This window comes from Calliopsis andreniformis, chromosome 5 (assembly GCF_051401765.1).
Source record: "Calliopsis andreniformis isolate RMS-2024a chromosome 5, iyCalAndr_principal, whole genome shotgun sequence".
Classification (NCBI taxonomy): domain Eukaryota; kingdom Metazoa; phylum Arthropoda; class Insecta; order Hymenoptera; family Andrenidae; genus Calliopsis; species Calliopsis andreniformis.
The window spans coordinates 4764954-4789116 of NC_135066.1; the positions used below are offsets into that span (position 1 = coordinate 4764954).

General features: G+C 42.9%; 1 protein-coding gene across 1 annotated transcript in view; it reads left to right on the forward strand.

The window, feature by feature from the left end:
• LOC143179047 (neural cell adhesion molecule 2) overlaps positions 1–24163 on the forward strand; it is a 194571-nt gene that overhangs the window by 161711 nt on the left and 8697 nt on the right. Inside the window, exons 4-6 of the mRNA XM_076378039.1 lie at positions 5521–5631; positions 6580–6783; positions 21363–21514. Of these exons, the coding sequence (XP_076234154.1) occupies positions 5521–5631; positions 6580–6783; positions 21363–21514 (467 nt within the window). The remainder of the gene's footprint in view (positions 1–5520; positions 5632–6579; positions 6784–21362; positions 21515–24163) is intronic.

Consider the following 24163-nt stretch of genomic DNA (forward strand, 5'->3'; position numbering starts at 1 on the left):
ACCATCGATTCGAGCTCGATACATATTTAGTGAACGACTCGCAACAAATATGGTGATTGGTTTCAAATGGAAGTACGAGAATGAAATCCAAAACACTGTCGTTCAATTACTTACGATATCGTAGCAATTAGTTGATCGCATGCTCGTTGAAATAAATGCATAATTAATAATTTCGTGCTGACCTACACCAAGCGATTGTGTTATAGAATTTAATTATTTATCATTGCACGTTATTTATTTCAATTTATTTACACGCAATATTTTGAGAGAAAATAATAATAGGTACATGTCATAAATACCATCGTTCTTTAAATCCCATTTTTATTTCATCGATAATCTATTGTTCATCTTCAACGGACGACACATTTCCGTCGTGAGTTAATTTATTCGTGAAACGCTTGGAACATCAATATCGATATTACTCTCGCGAAGTCCTCTCTCGTGGTGCGATTTTCCTTTAAAATTCCAGACACGTCCCCACATTTTCAGAAATGTGAAACAAAAAAAAAAGAGTATCGATCGTTTCTGCGCGGAGACATTGTCGTTGTGCAGAAATTGCATCTGATGTTCATAGCATTATAACGATAATCATTCTACGACGTGGACCTAGCCAAATCCCTTTCCTCTTTGTTGACAAAGGGCTTTTATAATTAATATATTAAAACTTAAATCAGTGACAATAAAAACAGCAAAGGAATTTAAGTTCAAAGAAGTCTAATTAAGAACAGAATAGGTATTTATAGACACAACGTAATTAAACAGCTGTCTTTAAAGAAAATAGCTCTACGGAATTGCTGACAATCCTATAACTACGCTATTTTCTATTTGAATATTTTATACAAAATCTAATTCACACAATCAAAAAGATATTAATACAGAAATTTCCCTAACTTCTCAACACAATATATACCACACACAAATCTTTGTCGCCAATGACCTTCTTGCCACCAGAAGCCCTCAAGAGGAGTCACAGAACCCCAAAGGGTTCAAAAGTCCTTGTTTGAACAGCACTACCTTAAACCTTTTACTCAATTTGCCAGCCCTTAACAACAGTAACATCCTCTCCCCTAAACGATTACCCGAAGACCTCCACATGGCCCAAAGATTGTAAAATAAAAAATAAAAGCCGCAGAAAATCCACTCAACATTCGAGAATTTAAAATTGCATACCTTAGACTAGCAAAAGGTAAGGGAACAATAACCAAGGAGAAGAATTCTAAGAAGTAGAGATCAAGGGAGTCGTTATATGCGTTTCACCAAGGCTGTTGTTCCGCTCTCTGATAACCGTTCGGATTATACTGGATGTGTATCCGCCATATGTACATGCATCGTCGCCCAAGCACGTACCAAACTAAAGCCCCGCGTGTACCGGTTGTATGTACACAGTATACGGACAAATATCGCCATGCCTTCACCAAGATATTCAGGCTGTGCAATTTTTCCTATATGATCTCGTAGCCAGCACAGAAACACAGTAGAAACGCGATCGAACCAGTAAGATCGCGATACGTGATCCTAGCTGAAGGAAAACGAGCTGCGGACAGTTCCTGAGCAAGGCAGCTGCCGAAGCAATTATTGTAATGAGACCATCCCGTTAAAGGGACAGAACGGATGGCAGGTCGAAGATGCTGGGAAACGAGGCAGCCCCCAAAACCGCTGACTGAGTCAGCTCCTGTCTTCGAGTTGTCTTGGTGTTCTCCAGAGAAGGAGGGGACAAGACGTCGAGGTGGAAGGAGTTCGTTTGCCACGGTTTGCGCGCTCTGATTCAATTCTTCGTGGCCTGATGACGCGGAAAATACAGAGAGAGACTGGAGGAAAGAGCGCTGGGTATGACAGCGGAGAGATAATGTTGAATCCTTCGACTCTTGGGACCAATGGAATTTTAAAGGGAATTCGCTTTGTGAATCGAATTTGGCCGATCAAGCCGTTTCTCTTGACCATCGGGAGTTTAATCAAAGTTTCAGAACCACAAATATTCATTCTTCCTGGGAAATTGAGTTCAGTGGGAATAGTGGCATCGAAAAATACGAGAAATCACTGGCCAGTTTTCCCATCGGCTGCTTTATGCAGGGGCCGCGAATTTGGGTGAATGGAGGGGACAAACCTATCGCGGGATCGGTTGAATTACAATACCCAGAGGGACGTGAAACGCGGTTAACGGCGTTCCACCGACGGCCACGTCGATCTTCCTAGGGTGGAATTAACGAACGTGGTTCGAGGAAAACGGGTAAACGAACGGAGGAAGGAGTCGACGAAACAAACGACAAAGGTGAGAGGATGTGGGGCGACAGGGTATGGCAGGATCGAAACGGGAAACTAGAAACGAATTGGATCACGATATTCATCAGTGCGGCATCGGCGAAAATTTGAAACGGGCTCTTTGAAAATTCGTGCACACTCGCGTGGCACGCAATATCGATTTCTCGCGCGGAAGGTGTAAAACACCCAATCATATTTGGCGGCACGAAAAAAATTCATGGTATTTGAAGGGAAAATTCCTGTTACAGTAGATTAAATGCACAACTGGCTCGGGTGTAATTAAATTAATACTGAAATTTAAACACGCGGATTTTCATTGAAAGTGAAAAAAGTGATCAGGAAGTTTTTTGTTTTCTTAGTTCAGTAGTGTAAATTTCTATATTATCTAAAGAAAACAAGTGATTCTGCCCCCAGAACTAAGTCGAAAGAACAGAATAGCTGTATCAACAATGAAGGTAACCAGATCCATGGTCCTCGGACTGAGGAAATAGAGAAGAGTAGCACAGACCTGTGGAACTGCCATTTGAGAAGAAATTAATATATATATAATGGAGCATTTCTGTGTTTGGAACATAACTTTAATCTCGTTGGTGTACCTGGTTAATCCAATCCTAATTGACATGTAATTTATAATAAAGGCTGAGTGACGTAGCAAGGGATGCAAATCCAAGATTATCTTCGGATATTATGCAAATCTCAATGACATGGGGCAGGTCTCGCCGAGGGTATCGATGCCATCTAACATACTCTTCACCCGAACTCAAACAACCAAATATTGGCTCGGCCACTGCGATTGCCGGTGGAACACCGCTGATACACGTTCAAATAGTCTAAGTTACAAGGGACAGCTAATCGATCCCTCTAATGGTACTTGCACCCCGCAAAATGGGTCGTTGACCATTACAGCGGATGAAACCCTGCCAAAGTGCATTAACAAAAGAAACGAATTGATTTCTCCGCCGAGCGAGTACCAAGAGAATATAGTGAATAGATTGAATGTGAGTAGTGTAGCACTGTGAGATAGAGTAATACAATTTTCAAAGAGGATTTAGAATCACATGGGAGTAAACCTATTGAAGCACTCCTTTTTGGTTCGAGAAAATTACATCTACACTGTAACGCAGAGAAATGAATTTAATATTAATATTGATATTCAATGAAATAATATTTCAGTGGGTTCAATTCACAGATTAGTTGAATCAATGTAATTGTCTTCTTCTTTGTGAAGGTTATAAATACGATCCCATGACGGTCAATTCCTCAGATCCTTCTCTGGTTTGCCTGGGATACCATTTCTCTACAGATCCCTTCGGTGATACACCATGGGTACTCACAACAGGGAATTCTCCCTTAATCTTTGATCCACCCACAGAGGGTTTCAACCCTTACCCTTTTCTTCTCACTTCTCTTTGAATCAAGAAGGGACACAAAAGACAAGGAACTGAAGTATAAATGAGGAGAAACAAGGAGTTGGAAATTAGCGACAGATAAGAGATGAAAGACACAAGAGAAAGAAGTGAAAAAATAGAAGCTAGAAAAGGGTGAATATTAAATTTAGTAAAATTTAGTAAAATCACATTATCCAAAAGTTAAGTTAAAAAGAATTAATCAAAATTTCTACTATTTAAGCAGAAAAATCTCACAGAAGAAACATCAGATTTCAATCCCATCGTTCCGCCACTCCACATTTCCACTCATAACCCAATCTTCCTCGACCCAGCCCCGGCAGCCCGACTACATCAAGACCGAAACTACTTTCTTGCCATCGAACGACGTTCAGCGGCACTTGGACGTCCCCCAGTCCCCCCGAAAAGGCGACATCGGCAAATAGGAAGGGAGCGCGCGTACGACCGGTCGAGTTAATGGCGTTTCCTCGGTTTCCGCTTGGTTCAGCATTCTCGCGGCGTCGTCGAAGCAACGGTACACCGATAAAAGTCGGCAGACAGTGCTATCAGCGTGCACATACATTACATTTGTCCCGGGAGCCGACTAGGGGGATGGGCCGTTATCGACGCGGCCGCGTCATATTTCCTCGAGGAGAACGTCCACCCCCGCCGCCGGAGATATATAATGTATTACACGACTCGCGGCGATACTACAAATACTACAAAGGCTAATACCGATAAATGGAGACTCTCCCCGCGGCATTTGTCAGGATCACGAAGTCTGGGGCGGCTGGCGGTGCACGTGCTCGAGACAGAAGGCGAAGAGGCTGGGGGCTTCCTCCTGCGCGAAAGAAAGCATAACGTCCACCACCCCCGCGACTGTAATTCTTCGATTACTGTTCCGCGGACACTTATTCCGACCCCCTCGTCTATGGCCTCTTTTCCTATGCAACGCGGCGAGCCACGAGGACGACTTGCCGCGCCGTATCGATTTCAGATTCCAATTTAATGCCGTCGTGGTATCCCAGCCACGATCTCCCAATACCAATTTCACGTTATCAGCCCCTGCTCCAGGACGACGGCTTCCGTCTTGCCTTGGGTACATGTCTCTCGCAACTTGACGCGATCTCGTGGACTTCCACCGACGAATTCTTCGGGCTTTGAAGCGCAACGAGGACACAGATCACATCCTCGATCGTAATTACTGCTCGCGAGAGTGTACACGTGGAGGTGTATTGAGTCGATGGAGCTGGCAAAAGGGGAACGGTATTGCGCTCTCTGAGTAGGAAATTTACGTTATGCTCCGTGTAAGTTGTATCCAGACTAGGAATTTTAGGGATGCGAGTGGATTCTAGTGTCTGTTAAATAATCCAATATAGGAAATTTATGAAAGTCTCCTGAGGATATGTAGAGATAGGTAAAAAAGTAATATAGACAGAATTGCAAGTGAACTGTTTGAGAACTCCCTTTATAAAAACTGTTTAAAAAAAGGTTAGGTACTTATGTTATAGTTTCATAAAAAAAAAGGTTGACTTATGGTGTGCCTCTATTTTACATTTAAATTTTTCAAGAAAATTGAAATACTAGAACCTCCTCGACCCTAATGTACAGATATCCTATACCAACAAATTCCTATACCACAATCCCTCTTATCAGATTACAATATTCCCACTATCACCCACTTTACAAATTCCCCTCCAATCATCAAACTGTACCTCCACCCTCTATCTCCAATATATCTTCATATTTCATACCCTCGAATGTCTAAACCCATCTAAAATCGTGAAACCAATAACATGAAACAAAACGACTATCCTAACGTCGTCCTTTTATGAGGGTTTCTCGTTCAATAAACGTATCTGTTTTCGTGTTCCAGTTCCACCGCACAAAATCGTGATCGTCGATGACTCTGGCATCGCTCGGGACAAGATGGTGGGCCCATACATAGAAGGCGACACTTTGCGGCTCTACTGCGATGTGTACGGCGGTGAGTAGGACGTAATATTACGTCGGTCCTGTTACCATGGTCAGTTTGGGGAACTGGCGAAGTAGCCACTGTCCAAAGCAATTTCAAAAACGGGCCGAGCTTTCGTGGGTCGTTGAAGGCTCGTTTACAGCGAAGTTTACGCGGCGTACCTTGGCTCGCGAGGGAAACGTGCGCGCACGAAGTTGGGTCTCTTTTATATGGTAGATTACATTAAATTGTTTAGTACCTACGAGTAAATGCAGGAATATTAAATGTCCTGTAAAATAAAGTCAACGTTGGAAACTTTATCAGATTGATTATGTTGTTTCTCATATTTTCTTTAAAATTACACAACTTTTTGGAAAGGAACGTAGAATACGGTCGCGTCGAAAAACATCCGTAGAATATAGTAGAATTAAAATTCAGAATTTGCTGCAAGCTCCAATCGATTCCCGTAACAAGCAATCACAGAATCACTGTACTTCGATCAAAATCGATGCATTTTGCATTTCTGCATAACCGAGTACAACGGTACACTCTTCGCTGTAAGCGAGCCAATTCAATTCTACCAGTATTTCTAACGCGGAAAAATTGTTCCACGTATTCGTAACTATTCATCGCGCGCAGTTGAATTCCGTCATCGTGCTAACCATAAAAGCGCGGAGAAAAAACGTGTATCGATTGTGATCGAACCGCCAAAGAATTAATATTCCACGTTTGAACGCGAGAAGAGAGGGAGAGGGAGGGGGGACGTAATGACCTCGCAGGCGGAACAAAAAAATTTTTTCCCGACTCGAACACGTAACTCGACGTAAAAATTCATATTCGAGAAACGCTCACAATTCTCTTTCTCTCGCTTCTCGTTTGTAGCTTGTACGTATTTCTTTTTTTTTCTTTTTACCTCTGTAATACATTCTCGTTGGGTCGCGATGGCTCGAATCAGGAATAGGATTTGACTGGTTTCCGCAGGTAAGCCCTCGCCGACGGTCTCCTGGCACCGTAATGACAAACTCGTCAGCAACAAAACCGTGACCGTGCGGAACGGCGTGACGCGCAGCGAGCTCGTTATAAAAAATTTAGGACGGGACGACGTCCGGTCTGTGCTGACCTGCAACGCGACGAATAATAATAGGTCGATCCCGCTCTCCTCGTCTGTTCACCTGAATATGAATTGTAAGTATGCAGTTTCGTCATAATGGATAAGAAGCAATGACCACGTCCTATTTTGTTGTCCCCGAGATTATTCTCTTATTAATGATTGCTTAATTATAATTACTTATCTCTGCATGGAATATTCGTCTGCTGTAGCTCGAAGTCGTGTCTCCTATTATGAATCATTTTTATTCGATTAGATTATAGTAGTGGGAGAAGATCTAAGATTGGAGTGGGGACAGCTCCATCAAGTAGCCTTGAGCAACCAATTGATTCTATGCTGACTATAATTCATTCCCAGCTTCCTTCGCTCATCCCTTCAGGCACTTTCCTCGCATAAAGCCTTTCCATTTCCTTTTCAATTCCTAGTACACTATAGTACCTACGGAAATTTCACACTGAATGGAATCTCAACTGAAACCTTAGCGATGAAATCCTTCTATCACTGTTCATGGATTTCCACGTATTCGTCAAATCCCATTAGGAATGAGTGCTCGTAACGTCCTACCAAATTTCATATAATAACCATCTATAATGTATTAGGATTTATATTGACTATTCTGTAAAGGTGTCTCACATCCAGGAATAAGGAAATAAATAAACTACCCATTTTTTATTAATTAGAAGCAAAGAGAATCCATCGAATATTCTCCGCTTCTAGAATAATCAATCGGAAATATGAATCGTTCCGACAGAAATAAACATCCGTCACCCACAGTGAATACGACGCGGCATACAAATTGATGTTTAGCGCAAATATCGATGCAATAAATGCACCGTGGCGTGCATTTACCTAGAACCCCCGCTTCCTGCCTGGCCGTCTTCGCGATAGCATTTTGCTATTGACAAGCCATCGCTGAGAGATGTTTATCGGGATAATAGAAAAGCCAATGGCCATTTTTCTAGCCCCGTTCGCGGGCTATGATGCGGGTTCGGAACAAAATACCTTGTCGATGCGAAGAGATGAAGTTTCCACTTGCTGAGCAACCGAGTTTACATCGACTCCGACCTAATCTCGATCTGAGTCGCCAAGAAATCCGATTGATTTTCGGGGAACCAATAAATAATGGGACAAACGGGCCATTGTTATTTATGCGCAGTTGAATTATTATTAAATTCCTTCGGAGCTCGTGAGTCCATTATTTAAAGTCTGCTGAAAAATATTGCAGAAACTATTTTTGAAATATTAATAGAAAAAATTTCCCAATTCTGTTATGAAATACATTCCAGTAATTTAGTATTTCCAAAAATATTTCCAATATTTTCCCAGATAAAAACCATTTTCTCTCAGGGCAAAAAAGTTCCCAATCCCAGCCGCGTTTTTAATCTAACTCGCTAGGGTGGACATGAAATAATAACTGTGGACGTCCAAACGGAATCAAGATGGACGAGATAAGATCCAAAAGGAGGAAGCACGCAACGAAAAGCCCCAGGATTCCCTCGAGGGATTCGCTCATGTTCTTCCAGCAGCCAGAACCATTTTCCCGCGGCGGTGCGTGGGATCAGCGAAGGGCAAGTGGCCGCCAGCAGCCATTAAAGGATGAATAACGCCCTAGGGTCGTCGATGCGGCTTCTCGTCGAAAGGAATTCGATTATCTGCACAGTGATTTAAAATATTTCCGATAACACTAGCGGATCGGGGAATGGCCTCGATCTCGACCGCGTGGAAACAAAGCGAGAATATATGTACACTTTTATGTACCTCTTCATCGTTCGGAGGTTACCTAGGAGGGATTCTGCTTTGGCTGGAAATGATAGTCAATGATGAGATCGGAGGGGCTGATACCGTACTATTCGAGTCCCACGAGAAGTGCGTACGTTTCGAACTGAGAAATGGTAGTGTCGACTTAAAGAAACTTCGATTTTGACCATCTCATATGTCAACTATATTTTTAAAAATTGTATAGTCTTTTATTTGTAGATTCAAAGGTTTGAGAATAGGAGAATGGACAATTAAATTACTTAACTTGTCAAGGACTAGAGTGGGGAGCTCGAGAGCCAACCAGCTGACTCCCTTTTGTCTGCGACGGCAATGACAATAGCAACAATTGCTCCACTCAGCGATAATACCGTCGGTCGAGTTGATCGATGGAATTCGTAGTTATGTCGATAGTCGAGCGCTGCGCAGACGACACGGTCGATACGCGCCAGATGACTCGAACAGGACTCTGCCTTGTCTTTGCTCTCGCAAAGTTGCACAGGATTGTCGTGCAATTTAACAGGGCAGTGAAGTTTCGGTTGATAGCCCCGTTTCGCCTCGTGCATTTCTTAAACTAAGTTCAGGGCCTTTGCAAATGGCTACTGAGATGCTATTTTCTTCAATGTTCTACCTTTGAACGAGTTCTGCGTTTTCCAGGTCAGAAAGAATTCCACGGCGCTCTGTTAGCGAAAGAATTTTCTGTTTAGTAAAGAAGATCCATCTTCCTTTTTGGTTTTAGTTTTGCACCAGAAATTAGGTTAATCTCTGGCTTCAATCTTCCAGTGGTCACATAAATGAGAATTCTCGTTTGTCATTGCCCCTGCTGCTAATGGATGCTTTTAGATTCATGACGACCACGTAAATTACTTGGCTGCATTCTTGAGATCTATTAGCTGTACATATGTACAGAATATAAAATGGCTGAAAGTCAATGCTAACATACTATGTATAAAATACTGGTTGTCTGCAAATAATCGGAGCTATACTACTTATCGGAGGTCTAGGTTAGGTTTAACCATGTTCGAGCCTTACTACTTACTGGACGTCTGACCGTAGCTAGATTATACTACTTACCCCATGTCGGAACGTATTCACCTGACTAAACTAAGTAGTATAGCCTCGAATATGGTCAGACACCTAGTACAATACAGCCATCCAGCTTAGTCTCTCTACTGCAAAGCAAAGTCATGAAGTTTCCTACCATACTCACAAATATTTCAACCCATCCTACAGAACTCCTGTATTTTATTTTCCAAAAGGAAAAGAACCTGAAGGTAGTACACTTCAGTGAAAGAAAAAAGCTAAAGAAGCTCGTAAAATTGTACCCCAAGAAAACCCTTCAGCAACAAATACTGAATTTACGTCCAAAGCTCAAGACCCTAATCTTCAGAAGACCTTCGTTCTACACTGTCTGTAGATCCCATGAAAGCAGACGGCAAGTGCATCTTGTAAAAACGGAAACAGACATTTTTCGATCTGACCTGGCCCGCGTAAATCTCGACGCGACCGTAAATGCCCGGACGTCTCTCCCGGAAGTCCACGCTCCCCGATTCAAGCCCGTGACTCGAAAGATGTCAAGCACCCTCAGCGACAACGTCCACTCGTGACACCTGTCCCTACTCGACGCACTGAACATGGTCAGCGTACCACTCCTGTCGCAGCGGGGAGCTACCACGGCTGAACTTTAAATAATTTACCCTCTCGTAATTCCCAGAAGTGGCACGGGAACGTCCCAGTGTTTCACATTGTCGCGAGCCGACTTAACGCGACTGGATACCTTGGTCTCGACGGGATGTATTGTTCGCGTGGCAACTCTGCCTTACATTTACTCAGTTTTTACGAGCTTCCTACTTCGTTTCTTCTGGGACCTCTTTGCGGAGAGGTTGATGACGAGAATGTAAGCTTCCACCCTTCTTGAGTTCGAGAAGGTTGTTCATTTATTTTTCTTCTTTTTTACTCTAGACACACAATTCTGGTTGATACTTAAAAATTAGAGTACCTTCATATTTTGATATTAAAATACTAAAACGTTTAAAGATTTACAAATCTATTTTATGCGAGGGATCGCGCATACCAAAGCCCCTCCACATACAATGGACTGCCGTTAATAACTCTAATTCGTTGCGCGATCATCCCTTTTATTACCGAAAACAATCTATCTTGGAATTATCTCACGGGATAGGATATAACGCTAAGAAGGGTACTAAAATTCGGCCTGGGAGAAACTGACCATTCGTTTGAACGAGCCCGTTTTAGCGTCTTCGCGAACCCGTTTATCGCATTCAGTCATAAAAACTTTTACTGGCTTTAATCTTGTCTAGGTTCCTAGGGAAAACGGCCCCGTTAGATCGGTGGCACGGTTGCACGGTCTAGATAAGCCGAAATTTATCCCTGGCAAAGGGAGAAAAAAATATCAAATTTTCGAGGGTGGCCAGATAAGAAGACGGCCGAAAACTTGAGTCTCTGGAGGAAAGTTTCGAGAGCGGCAACTCATTAAATTACCATAACGTCCCTGATAGAGGGTGTTATTACTTTGTCACCAAGGTGCATCTTGATCTTGCCCACGTTACTGCTAATTAAACATCGATTGCTCGCTTTTGATTCCTCAACAAACTTGCAACTCAAGGTTTGATGAGGAAATCTTGATCGTTTCTTCAGGAAATGGTTTGATAGTCAGTAGTTTCTAAGTTTTATATGGATAGAGAAATTAGAGTTGCTGTAAGGGGCAATCATTAACATCTGTTAGTAGAATGAATTCTTCGAAATTATACGACATCTCCTTTGGTGTGTGATAACAACATGATTCGATGTAATCTATTTCTCTTACCAATGAATAGGGGTTGTCATTATACCGAATAACACTAATACTGAGTAAAAGAGATCTAGATAACCGAGCTTCTGCTAGTATCTGAAACATCAAAACCAGTCGAGGAAAAGAAGACTTCAGAAGAAAGAGGATTCTGTTTCACAGCTGAAATGATATTCCAATTGTCGAGATTTGCGCGATCGGCGTCCCTTAGAAGTACTTCGCACGAACGCAAAGCCAGCGATTTATATATTTCATACGGTATCTGCGGTCGCTCGAAACCAGCGACCTCGAAATAACAGAGTAAATTTCGCTCTAACACGCGACGGGGGTTAATAGCTAATTATTCCCGATAACGCTGAATTATCGGGCAATTATGCGTATCGCAAGAGAAGAAAAGAAGGAGAGAGCTGGCCGTGCAACATTTCCACGTGAATCGGAATATGCAAGTCGTTCTCAATTATATCGATTCATATCAGTAACTAGGAGTAAAGCGAAAAACCATCAGACATAGTGTAAATTCCATACTCGATTATTGAGTAATTGACCTTTTTAAGAGATACAGCCTTTTATCAAACAGTGTAATTAGCGTCCCAAATTGCCACCGATGATACGAGGTACCTTAAAAAGACCTTATGGATATCATTTAATAGAAAAGAGCAGCCTTTTCAAATATACAAAAATCTAAAAATTGATTTGTAAGCCCATGTGACTATTATCCCTCTCTAACATCACTTGCCCCGAGCACTCCATTAGCATCCCCGCAAAACGAAACACGCCACGCTATCTTACGTCCCTCGCAACTTAAGTCCCACAAAAACCTTACCCTCAAGCCCTGAAGTACTCAACCGATTCCCCCGCAATCATCCGACACACAAATCTCCTCTGGACTCGCAACCCCTAAAAACGGTGCTGCTACACGGTTCTTGCAACACGAATCGCGCGAAAAGCGTCGCCACGAAAGGGAGAGATATCAGGGTGAGAAATTCGTGTGAGCGAATAGCTGCGTATCGCCACGGTGAATAGTAAATAAAAAAGGCTGCTCTCGACACTATTGAGAGCCAGGATCCCTTTTGGCGGGTCGCGTGAGCAGCGTCGCGCTCCTCTGGCGCGAGGAACACCGGAAACGTATTATTAACTCGGCGAGTGCCAAGGTTGCCCTGAATACGGCAGGCAAAGCCCGTTTCTACCGGGTGCCTTTGTCAGAGGGGCGCATAGAAGCGGCGCGTAAAGAGACGCGCGATGGCTTATTTTGTTCTCCCTTTTCAGGGCATAACGAGCCACGCGTGCGCCACTCGATGGAACGCTCGGCTGACGTCCTTTTTCCCGCCCTCGCGTGAAGCACTGTCGCTTTGACTCTCTGAACGATGCTCGTACCTCTGCTTCGTCGTTTCTGAGAAGCGTTGTCGTGTTTGTTCAATTAACGCCTCATCAATCTGCCCTGTTTTTTTGTAAATATCATTATGCAGCTGCGGATCTAGGTTTTGGGTTCTACGTGTTGCGTTCAAAGAGCCACTGTACAGAAAAGTAGCTTACCGCGGTCCATTGGCCTAAGAAACGAACTTAGAGAGCATGAGAAGTGCTGTGCGCTAATTCCATTGCATTAATGGCTTGATTTTATGATGTCAAAGCCATGAGTAACGAAAAATTAAGAAATAGTTTCTGGATATTACAAATAAAAGTGGAAAGCTGTCATACTTCTCTATCGAACATGATAAAATTATAAGTTTCAGTTGACTTAATGTTTGGTTGCAAATAAAATCCCCAAGAAATACAACACTAGGTATTCTGTAGTTCTGTGAGTACCTCTATGGTACTCCTGAGGACCTTACGTGTGATTTTAGTGTAGGTATATTTATTACCAACACGCCTATATGCTCAATATGCATAATAGTGCATATTCTATATGCACAATAGTAAGGTAATGGTTAGAACGAATTTCCACGCTTTTAAAGCTTCTTAAATTATAACCAGTTACAAACAATTATCTCTACAATATCAGTAAATAATAAATCCCATTTTTTCCAACATTAGGAACCTCTTGACACAGAATAAAGCATCATATCGAACGAGATTCGAGACAACTTTAAACGTTTATTTGCAAATTCTCTAATAGGAGCTACTTAGGGAACAAAATTCCAGCAGCTGTTCGTCTAAAGGCTGTCTGAAGCCTCGACGAGAGCTGAAACTCGCGTCTGGTTATTCCTCAACGTTCCATCAACGAAAACGTCTCGCTGGTGCAGGGGAGACGCGGATCCTCGAAGAGACGTACCAAAATGGGAACAAGGGCGATCATACGCCGGTGAATCGTCCCGTTTTCCCGGCTGAATTTCATTATGCGAGCGAAATTGGATCCCGCCGATCAATTACCCGGCTGAGGAGAGAGGCAAGACGCTCTCGCGAGCGACGATCGTTGCTCGAGGAATGGTTCTCACGGCCGATTAGCGTCCCTCCGTCCTCCTTTCAATTCGTCGAAAATCTCGCAGCCAGACTGCAGCCCTGCATCCCCTCGTAGATCTTGCACAAAAGCGCATTCGATTCCAGACGCGTGCTGCACGGAGCAGAATGGTTTGTCACCGTTCACTGCTGCGCTCTGTGTTTGGAGTGGTGTCTCGAGTGAAGAAACGAGTGGAGAACGAAGTGTATTTCCGAGGGAAAAGAAATTTTAGAGGTGCGCTTGAACAGAAGCAGTACAGAAGCTTTGTATCGATTTCTCCTCAAGTTCCCATTCGTTTGAGCTAGTACCACTCGGTGTCTCCGTACATATGTGTAAGTAGTTCTAATAGCGTGCAAATAGCTAAGCACTGCTGTACTCAATATTTAGGAGGGTAGAAATTTCAGAAGGGCTCTCAAATACTGTCTCGCATTCATACTTCGATTTTAAGTATTTTACTAGGTGTGTACCACGCATATCAATCTATTATGCTGTTGTGACAACTGATGAGAATGAAAAAGAGAGAGAGAGAAAAAAAAAGAGGTAAAGCAAGTTCTGGGCTTGCTAGTGAACTTGTCAATAAAGCTACCTTAGATCCTGACTTCGATACGGAGATAGTCAGGTCAGATCAGAGATTGTATTTGTAAGAAAAGATACTTAAAGTATATGAAAATGTTTCCCTAGTAGCCAAGTATACATGGAAGTGGTACCGTCACACTCTTAAAAAAATTATTTAGTAGAATAATTCTATGCATCACCCACTCTACGTTCCTCAAGAAACTAATTTACTAATTAATATAATAAATAGACAAGTATTGAATAAAAACTACCCTTTAAAAACGCCTTTACTGTCCCACATCTATTGTACGTGTCCCCTTCTAAATCATAGAATTTTACTCCATGTAAAAAGTAGCAGGCCACCCCAAGACTTCGAGAAACGGAGAGTCCGCCCCGGAAGCTGGCTTCTCGTTTTTCTCAGTCTCTCCGTGCATCCGTCTTGGCGGAACGTCGACTCTCAGATCCGCGACGTAGCAATTCTTAAAAGCGCTCCCTTCCCGCCCTCTTTCCATTGGCCGACACCTCGCATCGAACCGCGCGTAGGATATATCCGTGGCGCGCGCGTTTCCGCGGTTGCATTAAGTATTCTTTTACGTGTGGATCTCGCATAGCGAACGTTTTATTCACGACGGTTCATACAGTGTTACACGTGGCGTTTCAGCGGTAACTGACATTTGACGGGCCACGGAATCGATTTCTGTTTATGAGCCACGAGGAGACAGTGGGAAATGTTTCCTTTATTTCCCGAGCGACGATGATTCACGGGCTCCTGTAAAACGTGAGACGCCTTCTAGCTGCCGAGAGACTCGGCGCACGCGAAGAATGCTGAATGGACACGTCGGGACAGGTTGCCCTAAATTCTCCAAGACGAAAACGGGCAGCGAACTCCCGTGGATTCCGAGGGCAGAAGCACCCTCGCGAAAAGAGACTCTGCCCTCGGGCGACAGAGAGTCTAGGATCGACGCGGCTACAACCCCTTGCTTTCTATCTTTCTCAGTACAGAGATTTTTACGCGAACGGGAGAACCAGGACGCGAATACTCCTTGCTGCCCTCGGGCCAACGGAACACCTATCGACGGACCTTTTCACCCTTGTGAACACTTCCCTCGAAAGCGGCACGCTCGTGTTTGGCGAGAAACCAGGGACACGGGATTGCCTTTGCGGTGAAAGAAATCATTACGTGGCTGGAAATGTTTGTGTAGCTTGGCCTCCTCTGACACGAAGATGGAGGGCCCGGGAGATGAAAGGATAATGCGCTGATTCTCTGTGGCGTCGATTACAGGGGCACTCTCATTGTTATTCATCTTGGAGCACGGTGGCCCTTCAATTTACTTATAAGGAATATTTCATCACTATTGAAGGCAAATTTTAATAACATTGCTGATAGTTATAAAAATTGTAGATTTTTCAGAAGGTGACTGAAAAAATATTAATAGACCCATGAGAAATTGGAGAGGCTGAACGTCTGACACTCACAAAAGAATTTTATGTTCATAAATTACACTACCCACGCTAAATTACAACTCCTTCCAAATATTAAAAATTAGACACTTCTGAAGAGAAGAATGAAGAAGGAAGAAGGATTAAAGATTGATATCTCGAGGATTACTCACACATTGCAATCACTCTGGCGCTTGCATCATGGACGACAAACTCACGCATACACCCACGTATTATCGGGCACATTTCCTCCAGGAACATCGGATTCCCTGCAAGAAAAGTTTCCCAAAAAGTGGGGCATCCCTTGATCCCCCGATGACACAGTGGAATGGCGTATTTCCTTGCGATGAAGTAAATCCGGTTTCGCTTACCAACGGATCTACCAGCATGGCCCATTTTTTCGCGGGTCTTGTGCTAATGTTTGCATAATGTACGTGATAAATCCTGCTCGCTGGATCGCGATTAACGACCGATCCAGGGTTCTACGACAAGTGCTTGTCGCTTGTTTATCGTTGGCTGAGATCCTACGCGTTGAGAAAACGGAAAACATCCCTTCGCGGTGACACGAGATTACGAAATTTTCCTTTGAAATTATTTTATCGAACATGTAATAAGACAAATTTAGAGCAGAAATTCTTGTAGGTAATTGTTACTTGAGACTCAATTCTACTACCTATTTGGTATTAAGAATAAAATCTAAAAATCGTGCTTGAAGAGTAATATCTTTGTAGAGGAATAGTTTTGAGAAGAAATTCTGAGAGGCTTCTCTGAGAGAAATGAACTAATTTAGTTTACGATTTAAATTTATATTAATTTCTCATGCTTTATACAATGTCATTTTTCATTTGTCACGTGTGTAATAATTCTTATTTCAGTCAGCTACTGTATACAACGCTGCTTCAATAAATTCGGATAACTGAATTATAAATGAATGAATTTAGTGTTTATCCTTTTCCCAGAGGAGAATATTCTAAAAAGCGTCAGAGAGCTTTCACATAACAGATGGCCGTTAGGAAAATTCATCGCGCAATATTCGGCCGTATCTCCCATTTCAAAGGGCGTCTGCGTTTCACCGGTCGCGTTAACGCGACGAGCGTACACGGCCGGCCGAAATTGCGGTATTAAATTTATTTCAGGTCCGGGCAACTCGGACAAACCGCAGCGAGTCATCGTCGCGGTGTCGCTCGAGGAAAAAGCCGATTAAATTTCGTGGTGGTGGACCCACTGCGCCGACAGCAGGGCAATCTTTAACGAGAAGCATGCAGTGCACGTGCATCAGCCTCGCCACATTCCCGTCGTAAAGAGTGATCTCATTCTATTTACTTTGAGTAGAAATATTTTAAAAAATTAGCAAAGGAACGATTAATGATGATCATTGCGGTGGAAATGAAACTTGAAGCTGAAAGGGAGGGTAGAAAGAGTGCATTTTGGGAAAATTAGACACACGAAACCTGTATTTGTAAATGTTGAAACATGAAACATTAATATTACAGCTGTATCTTGATGAATAATATTCATTTCTAGATGTATTCACTTTTGCTTCACATTCAGAAAGAACAATTTATCCCAAATTACTCTCTTTTCAATTTATCAGAAACCTCGAGGACCTCATTCTAAATTTAAATCCCAACCCCTTCTTTAAACTATTCCCTCGCAAGGTAGAAAAGTAGTTAATTAACTTTTGATACGAATCTCCATTATTACCCCCCTATCAACATAACACAATTTTCTCTTTTATAACTCTAATCAGTCCGAAATATAATCAGTGTCCATAGCAGCGAGAAATATTGCGAAGCAAAATTCCGTTCACGATTTCCCGTCCCATCTCCTCGTGGAAGTGTTTGCCGACGAACCAGCGAAATCGAGACACAGCGCAGCATTGTTCTCGGCGAAAGCGTCACTGTGGCCACCATTAAAGGCCGTATCGCACTGGTACAGCCAGGAAAATTCACTGCACGCAACGGCGTGTGTATATCGCAGTCGGCCCGCGACATTTCGCGTTCAACTTTTCCTTTTGTGGCGACGTCGGCCACGCCACCGAAAGCTGCACGAGTTTCCGTGCGGTCGTGAGTGTCGTGCAAACGCGGAAAACCGTTCGTCCCCCTTTGTGATCGTCGAAACAGACTTCTGATGCTAACTTCTCGCGTTAATTTCTCCCGTGAGCAAACTCGTCACGATTTCTGGCTTTCTTGACCCGATCCTGGAACTGAGGCGAGAAATTTCCAACCTGGAGGTGGACTCGGTTGCCTCGTTGTGTGTTGTGACGAAAATACATGAAGTAAATAGGCTGTCGACGGACTGGAAAAACGTTGGATCTTTGGGAGATGGTAGAAGATACCTTTTTATAATTGAATTTTTGGATGCACTGGTGTTTTATAATTATTACTAATATTAGACAGGTGCTCGGAAATACAGTAGAATAATTCTGAATGGCCATATATAGAATCATATTGTTGAAAGAACTGTTTGGAATATGTGTCTCAGCACACATTGTTTCGTTTCTCTTGTCTAGATACGAACCGTCCCATTCTACTTCCCTAGGCAGATAAGACTGTACTCTACGCTTGTTCTAATTCCCTGGGAAAATAATGTCCTGTTCTACTTGTCTGATCAGATACAGTCTCGTCCTACTTCTTTGACTACGTACAAAAGTGTAGCCTACTCGCATGTCCCACTTCCCTGATCACTGCTCTATTCTGTTGCTTCGGAACACGTTGACTTGTTCTACTTGCCGGACCACGTGGCGGTTTGCCCTACTCCTGCGGTTATGAACCAAGTCCTGAACTCGCATAACCACAATACTGATCTTTATCACCTATGTGCGCACATCTTCAACTATTCTACTTGTCTGACCACACATTGACCCATTCTACTCCCACAGATACCTAATCTAAACATGTATTTAAGATCTACTAAGACTCCAATTTGAATGAAACTTTATAGATTCAAACAACAATCAGAAATAATAGATATTACTAATAACCAATAGCTGGTAACCCATTCTCTTCAGAGACATTTCTTTTTCTACTAATTCACCGCGACTACTCGAACGAAAATCCACTTTGCAAGAGATACGGAAGTGCCTCTCCTCCATCTACATCGCGAAATTTTTCGCGTGACCGATAAGTTTCTGTAGCAAAAGGAACCCCACTGGATACGCTTTTACATTTCACAGCGTCGTCGTGCTCGGGATATTCCGTTCGGTTGGGGGGTGCTCGATGACGAAGCAGTCAGACGTCTACTGGTAAAGGATCAAAGCGCCTTCAGTTTACGAGCAGAAATCGCGCGTGTGCACGTTGTCTGGAATAAACGTGACGAGACGGGTCCGTTCATAGGCCGTCGCATACGTTGGAACACTACCGCTACGCTAAATGGAGAATTTCGCAATCGCACTGCGCTCGACGTATACAGGAAAGACGAGCTACGGGCAGGGGATGACTTGGAGAGGGTGGGGAAAGAGGCGAACAATTTTCTGAATAACTCGATTCATCGTACAGGAGCCTGCGACGTGGCGTCGATGATGTATCACTTTATAACAAAGAGAATTTATCAATGTCAATTTATCGCGCTGGTAAATACACACCCCTGAAGAGCTCAACGACGATAGAAGGAAGAACGTGGAAGATAGAGAGAAAGGGACTGGGTGACCCCTCAATTTTCGCTGCGCAAGATTACACTTCCATTACATAGGTCAGACAATAAGTGTATTATCTTCCTCAAACTACTGTTTTTGAAGAGATATGTAGTTGCCATTAGATGGTTCCTAGGCTAGTCCAAAGGAGAATCCAAGGGCTAGTCTAAGGGTTGGTCCAAGGTATTGAATTGTAATTATTTCTATCTCGTGTCGAGAGTCTTTCGATATAAAGCCGAGATGGTTGAGAAATAGTGATTGTATGTAGATTTACGTTAGCAATAAACAAATATTTCTTCTATTCATTCATAAGTTTTTTAAAACTGGTTGTAACTAACTTATTGGCTGACGTACGTATATTTGAACGCAATGGGACTAGGGCTAATTACGAATTCCTCCCATTTGTTTCGAACAGTGTTTGCCACCGCCCTTTGTTCCAGCCGAGTATGTAAATGCGTGCCGTGCGGAATTAAATCGTTTCAAGCTGGCCTGTGACTCGAAAGGATTTTTCATCACATCATCTGTATGTGTGTGTGTGTGTGTGTGTGTGTGGAATTTCCTTTTGCAACGCGACGCAATTACAGCGGGCCAGGAGGCGAAAGAACTTTTCACGAGGGGATGTGTTAGTACAGTATTGGCTTCGTTACCATGAGCGCTCTGTGAAGCAAGCAAATCAGTAGTAGCTGTCTTTGGATGCTAGAATTTATTTGTCTGAGAAAGCGATAAAGAGTTGTAAATTCGTTTTGCTGTTTGCACTGTGTCATCATTGGGAAAAGTTTTTTGTGACGTGAAAAGAACCGAGAAGGGGAATTGATTAAATTTAAATTGAGCCATTACATCATTCTGTTGTGGCTGCGTCCCGCGAGGTATGTGGGACACGATGTAGTTCTGAGGGGAGAAAAAATAATTAGAGGCAGTGAGAGGGTTGGAAAATCGATGGTATAATTACCCACTTCATGGGAAAAATAACAACAGTATAAAAGAGGGGTAAAAGCTTGTATGAATATAACAGTAGTTTCAGAAAAATAAAGCAGTGAGATTTGAAGCTCGTACCTTAGCAAGGAAAGTTACTCAGGAGGTTATTAACTAAATTTTGTGATAATAGAGTTTATTTTAGTTGACGTAGCTTCATAGGCTGATCAAGTATAGTCTTATTCCACTTGACAGCATCTAAATTAATCGTCTGACTATGCACATACATCCTGGCCTAATCCACTTATCTACTAAAGCACTTTCAATCTTCATCGTTCTATTTGTTTACCTACAGTGACTCGCAAAATTTGTCATGAAGGATTATTAAATTCCCGTCTTCCAATTATAAAAATATTTCCTTTGCTGCATTAAAGCTATGAAAAAGATGAAACGTCACAATACGTCACAGAAAACATTTGAACAAACATGTGAGTCGCCATAAGCTTCCGTATTCTCGATGTCTGCCCATTTACAATCTTGTTCTACTTCCACCAGTGTACTACCCTTTCCTGTTTACCCCAGCTCACGTTGACCCGTTCTACTGCTTCCACTCTCTTCACCCTCTTCCATTTCAGCACTACTTGTCACTATTTATCTGACATTAAACTGTTGCCCGACATCACGCTTCCCACCAAATCGAATAATACCCGACACCACTCATGCCTACTCACTGCCTATTCGCCTAATCCGTTTGCTTACCATACCACACGCCCTCTTTATCGTCTAATTAGTCACTATCACATTCTCCTCACTCGACCCATCCCTCTCGACTGATAAGTAATCCCCATTCCTTTTGTCTCACCGACCGCTGTCCTAAACTACTTTCCCATCCATATACGGACCTAATCTACCTGTCTGCCCAAGCGCCGCAGATACCACAATATCCTTACCACGTCCTACGCAGTCGTTTATCAACCGCCTGGTCTTATCATTCAGAACGAAACTTCTCAATCATTTTTCTACCCTATGGATCACCACAGGACTCCCTAATTACACATCCCACTTATTCAATTTTTCTTCGAACGAGACACAGTTATAATAAAAATGAACGTACTTGCAGTCAGTCCGCTGGACATCAAGATAATCGGCGCGAACCAGCCACTATCCGCGGGCAAGAAGTACGATCTGGTGTGCACGACTTCCGGTTCCAGGCCACCGGCCACGGTTACCTGGTGGAGGAACGGTCAGCAGCTGGTGGGCTCGAAGGAGAGCGTAAGTACAAAACCATGCGAGTGAGATGGTGCAACGAATGCTGGCTATTCCCTGGTCGATCGTAAATCGATCCCACTCTCTCGGTCCATCTCTGGCTCTAAATCAGTGAAATATCCTGCAGCCGAGGTGTGTATTTGCCAAGGGAAACGAGGGCGAGGCGGGGAGTTATTGAACGAAGCGTGATTGTATATATAGGCCGAGAAAACATCTGAATGGGTACAATGTTTCCTCGATATTAAGTATTGTATAAATTAATGTGAATACGACTATTTACAACGAGACAAATTCGAAGATTTACTGATGCCAAAACAGGAACACGTTTTTTGCTAAAAGGTTAATATAGAATGTAGAATATTGATTTTATCAGTAATATATTTTACACATATGTCTTCAATAACATAATCTGTGTTCATATTAATTTGCACAATACAACAGCATCGTCTTCCAAATCACGAAACAGACTCATCTCCATTTCCCAATTGCTCATCTCCATATCCAAAATATATCAAGGAGACCCTGCATTGCTAGGGTACCACTCGCGTAGGACAAGGCAACGGGGGTAAATGGGGTGCCGACGACACTCGATATACAATAATTGGTGCACTCGGCGTAATTTGTAATCCTAGCTCGGCTCAATCCCTTAAAGGAGTCGTAAAATAGGCGATCCTCGTGCGTGTCATGCGGGCGCAAGCAGTATGTGTCGTGCGCCTCTCCAGCGATAGCGTGCCGGGATATCGTTATCGCGGGCCACGAGCCTAAGCCACGCTGAAAGCGCCATTAGATGGAGAATAATTTAAATCGAAGCAAACTGGTGACGTGAATAACGCGCTGTTCCTACTCAACCAGCGATATCACCCCCTCGTTACCCTCGCTAATTAACGCAAATTTGTGCGTATCCTCTGTGGTACAGTAACTGGGGTAGAACCAATGCTCTTTGAGAGAAAAACAGCCCCTCAGTTGAAGGAATTCGGAGATATAAAGGTTAATTTTCAGAATTGGAAGCGAGAAACCAATTGGTAACCAGAGGAGTTCGAAAGTGTTGGGGTTGTTATAGAACTTGCCAATTGGGGTTTCCATTGCACTAGGGAGAAAGTACATGCGATAATCTTTTAATGTTTATATATTGTTGCTTGGGACGATAGTAGAGCATGCGTTTGCACACCCTGTAGCTAAGTTGTGACATAGTTTAGAAATTATTCGGGTAGCTGTTCGAGCGTTGTGTTGTAACCATGCCTACAAACGATGCCACAAGTTTAGGTATGAGGGTAGTTTTGAATTAAAGTTGTGCTCTTGACTCGAAATTAATAGTTTCACAGATGATCGTAGAATTCTTTATATTCGTAGAAAATTTATGTTAGCTATGAAAACTAGGGACTTATTACTTCATAAATGGTCTCCAAAATATGAAAGCTTAAACTTATGATATTGGATATGTTAAGAACGTCCCCGATCACTTGCCCAGTTTACCGATAATTAAATTTTTTATAAACCCTCTAAAAGAAGATGGAAAAGTTTAAAGGAACTTTTAAGTTTTCATAAACTCCTATTGCGTTAATTGAAATTTCTATAGCTCTTTAATACTTCACCCGAACAGTATGACTGTTCAGCAGCGACCGATTAAGAAACAGGAAAATTCCTAAGAAAATTCGCGGTATTTCCCAGCAGGAAAGTATGTCAACCCAAGGAGATAGGTTGATGCACCATGTAAGCGTGTTAGCGCGGAAACTAGAGGGGGTGGACGAAAGTTTCCAAACTGTAAGATTGAAGGGAGAAGAAGGACAGGGAAAGAAGAGGAAGAAGAACGATCTCGTTTCCTCGACTGGTTCCCCCTATAGATTATAGTTCGTCCGCCGTATTTCTTCCTACGGTTCATCCTCTTTTGTTTAACTTTCTTATATAAGCGGCAGAGCAAAGTCTTATGGAATGAGGAGTATCAACTACGGGAACAATATTTTCTCTGTTTCCTCCGTGGCCGCCTTTTCCACCCAATCCCTCTCAATCTTATATCTTATATTTATATCTCGATTAAGTAACACGGCAGAACGAAAGAAAATTGACAATGGAAATTAAAGTTTATAATTTATGAACGACCAAGGGTTAATCGAAACACCGCTGATATTAACGTTTCGTTTACCGAGGCAGACAAGCTTGATAGCCTTAGTAGAAATTCCCGTAATTCAGACCTTCAAGATAACGCGAAAAAAAAGTGGTAGAATGTTCCCCCCGTCTTGATGGAACGAACCGAAAGAAAAACTTGGCAATTTCGCTGAGGATCCCCGAAGCAACGCGCCCTTCGATACATCCATGCTTAATGATAACATATTGCCGTATTATCGTTGGGAACGATCGCGCAGAAAAACGGCGAGAAAGTTTCGTAGTTTTCCTTGACGATAAATCACCGGGCGCTCTTCGTACTCGACGAGCCGTTGCTCGGTACAGAGGCGCGCTAATAATCGAATCAGTGAAAGGATCACGACGTGAGCCGGCATTCGTCAAAGTCATCCTTCGATTCCTTCTCCCTCCCCTTTGTTTCCCCGTTTCCGAGGCTGGCAAGTGGTGAAAGGGGAACGACATAATAGATACGTGGGATTGACTACAATAGAAGTGCATTAGCACGGGAAAAATTCGCGAGCAAAAGCTTCCGAGATG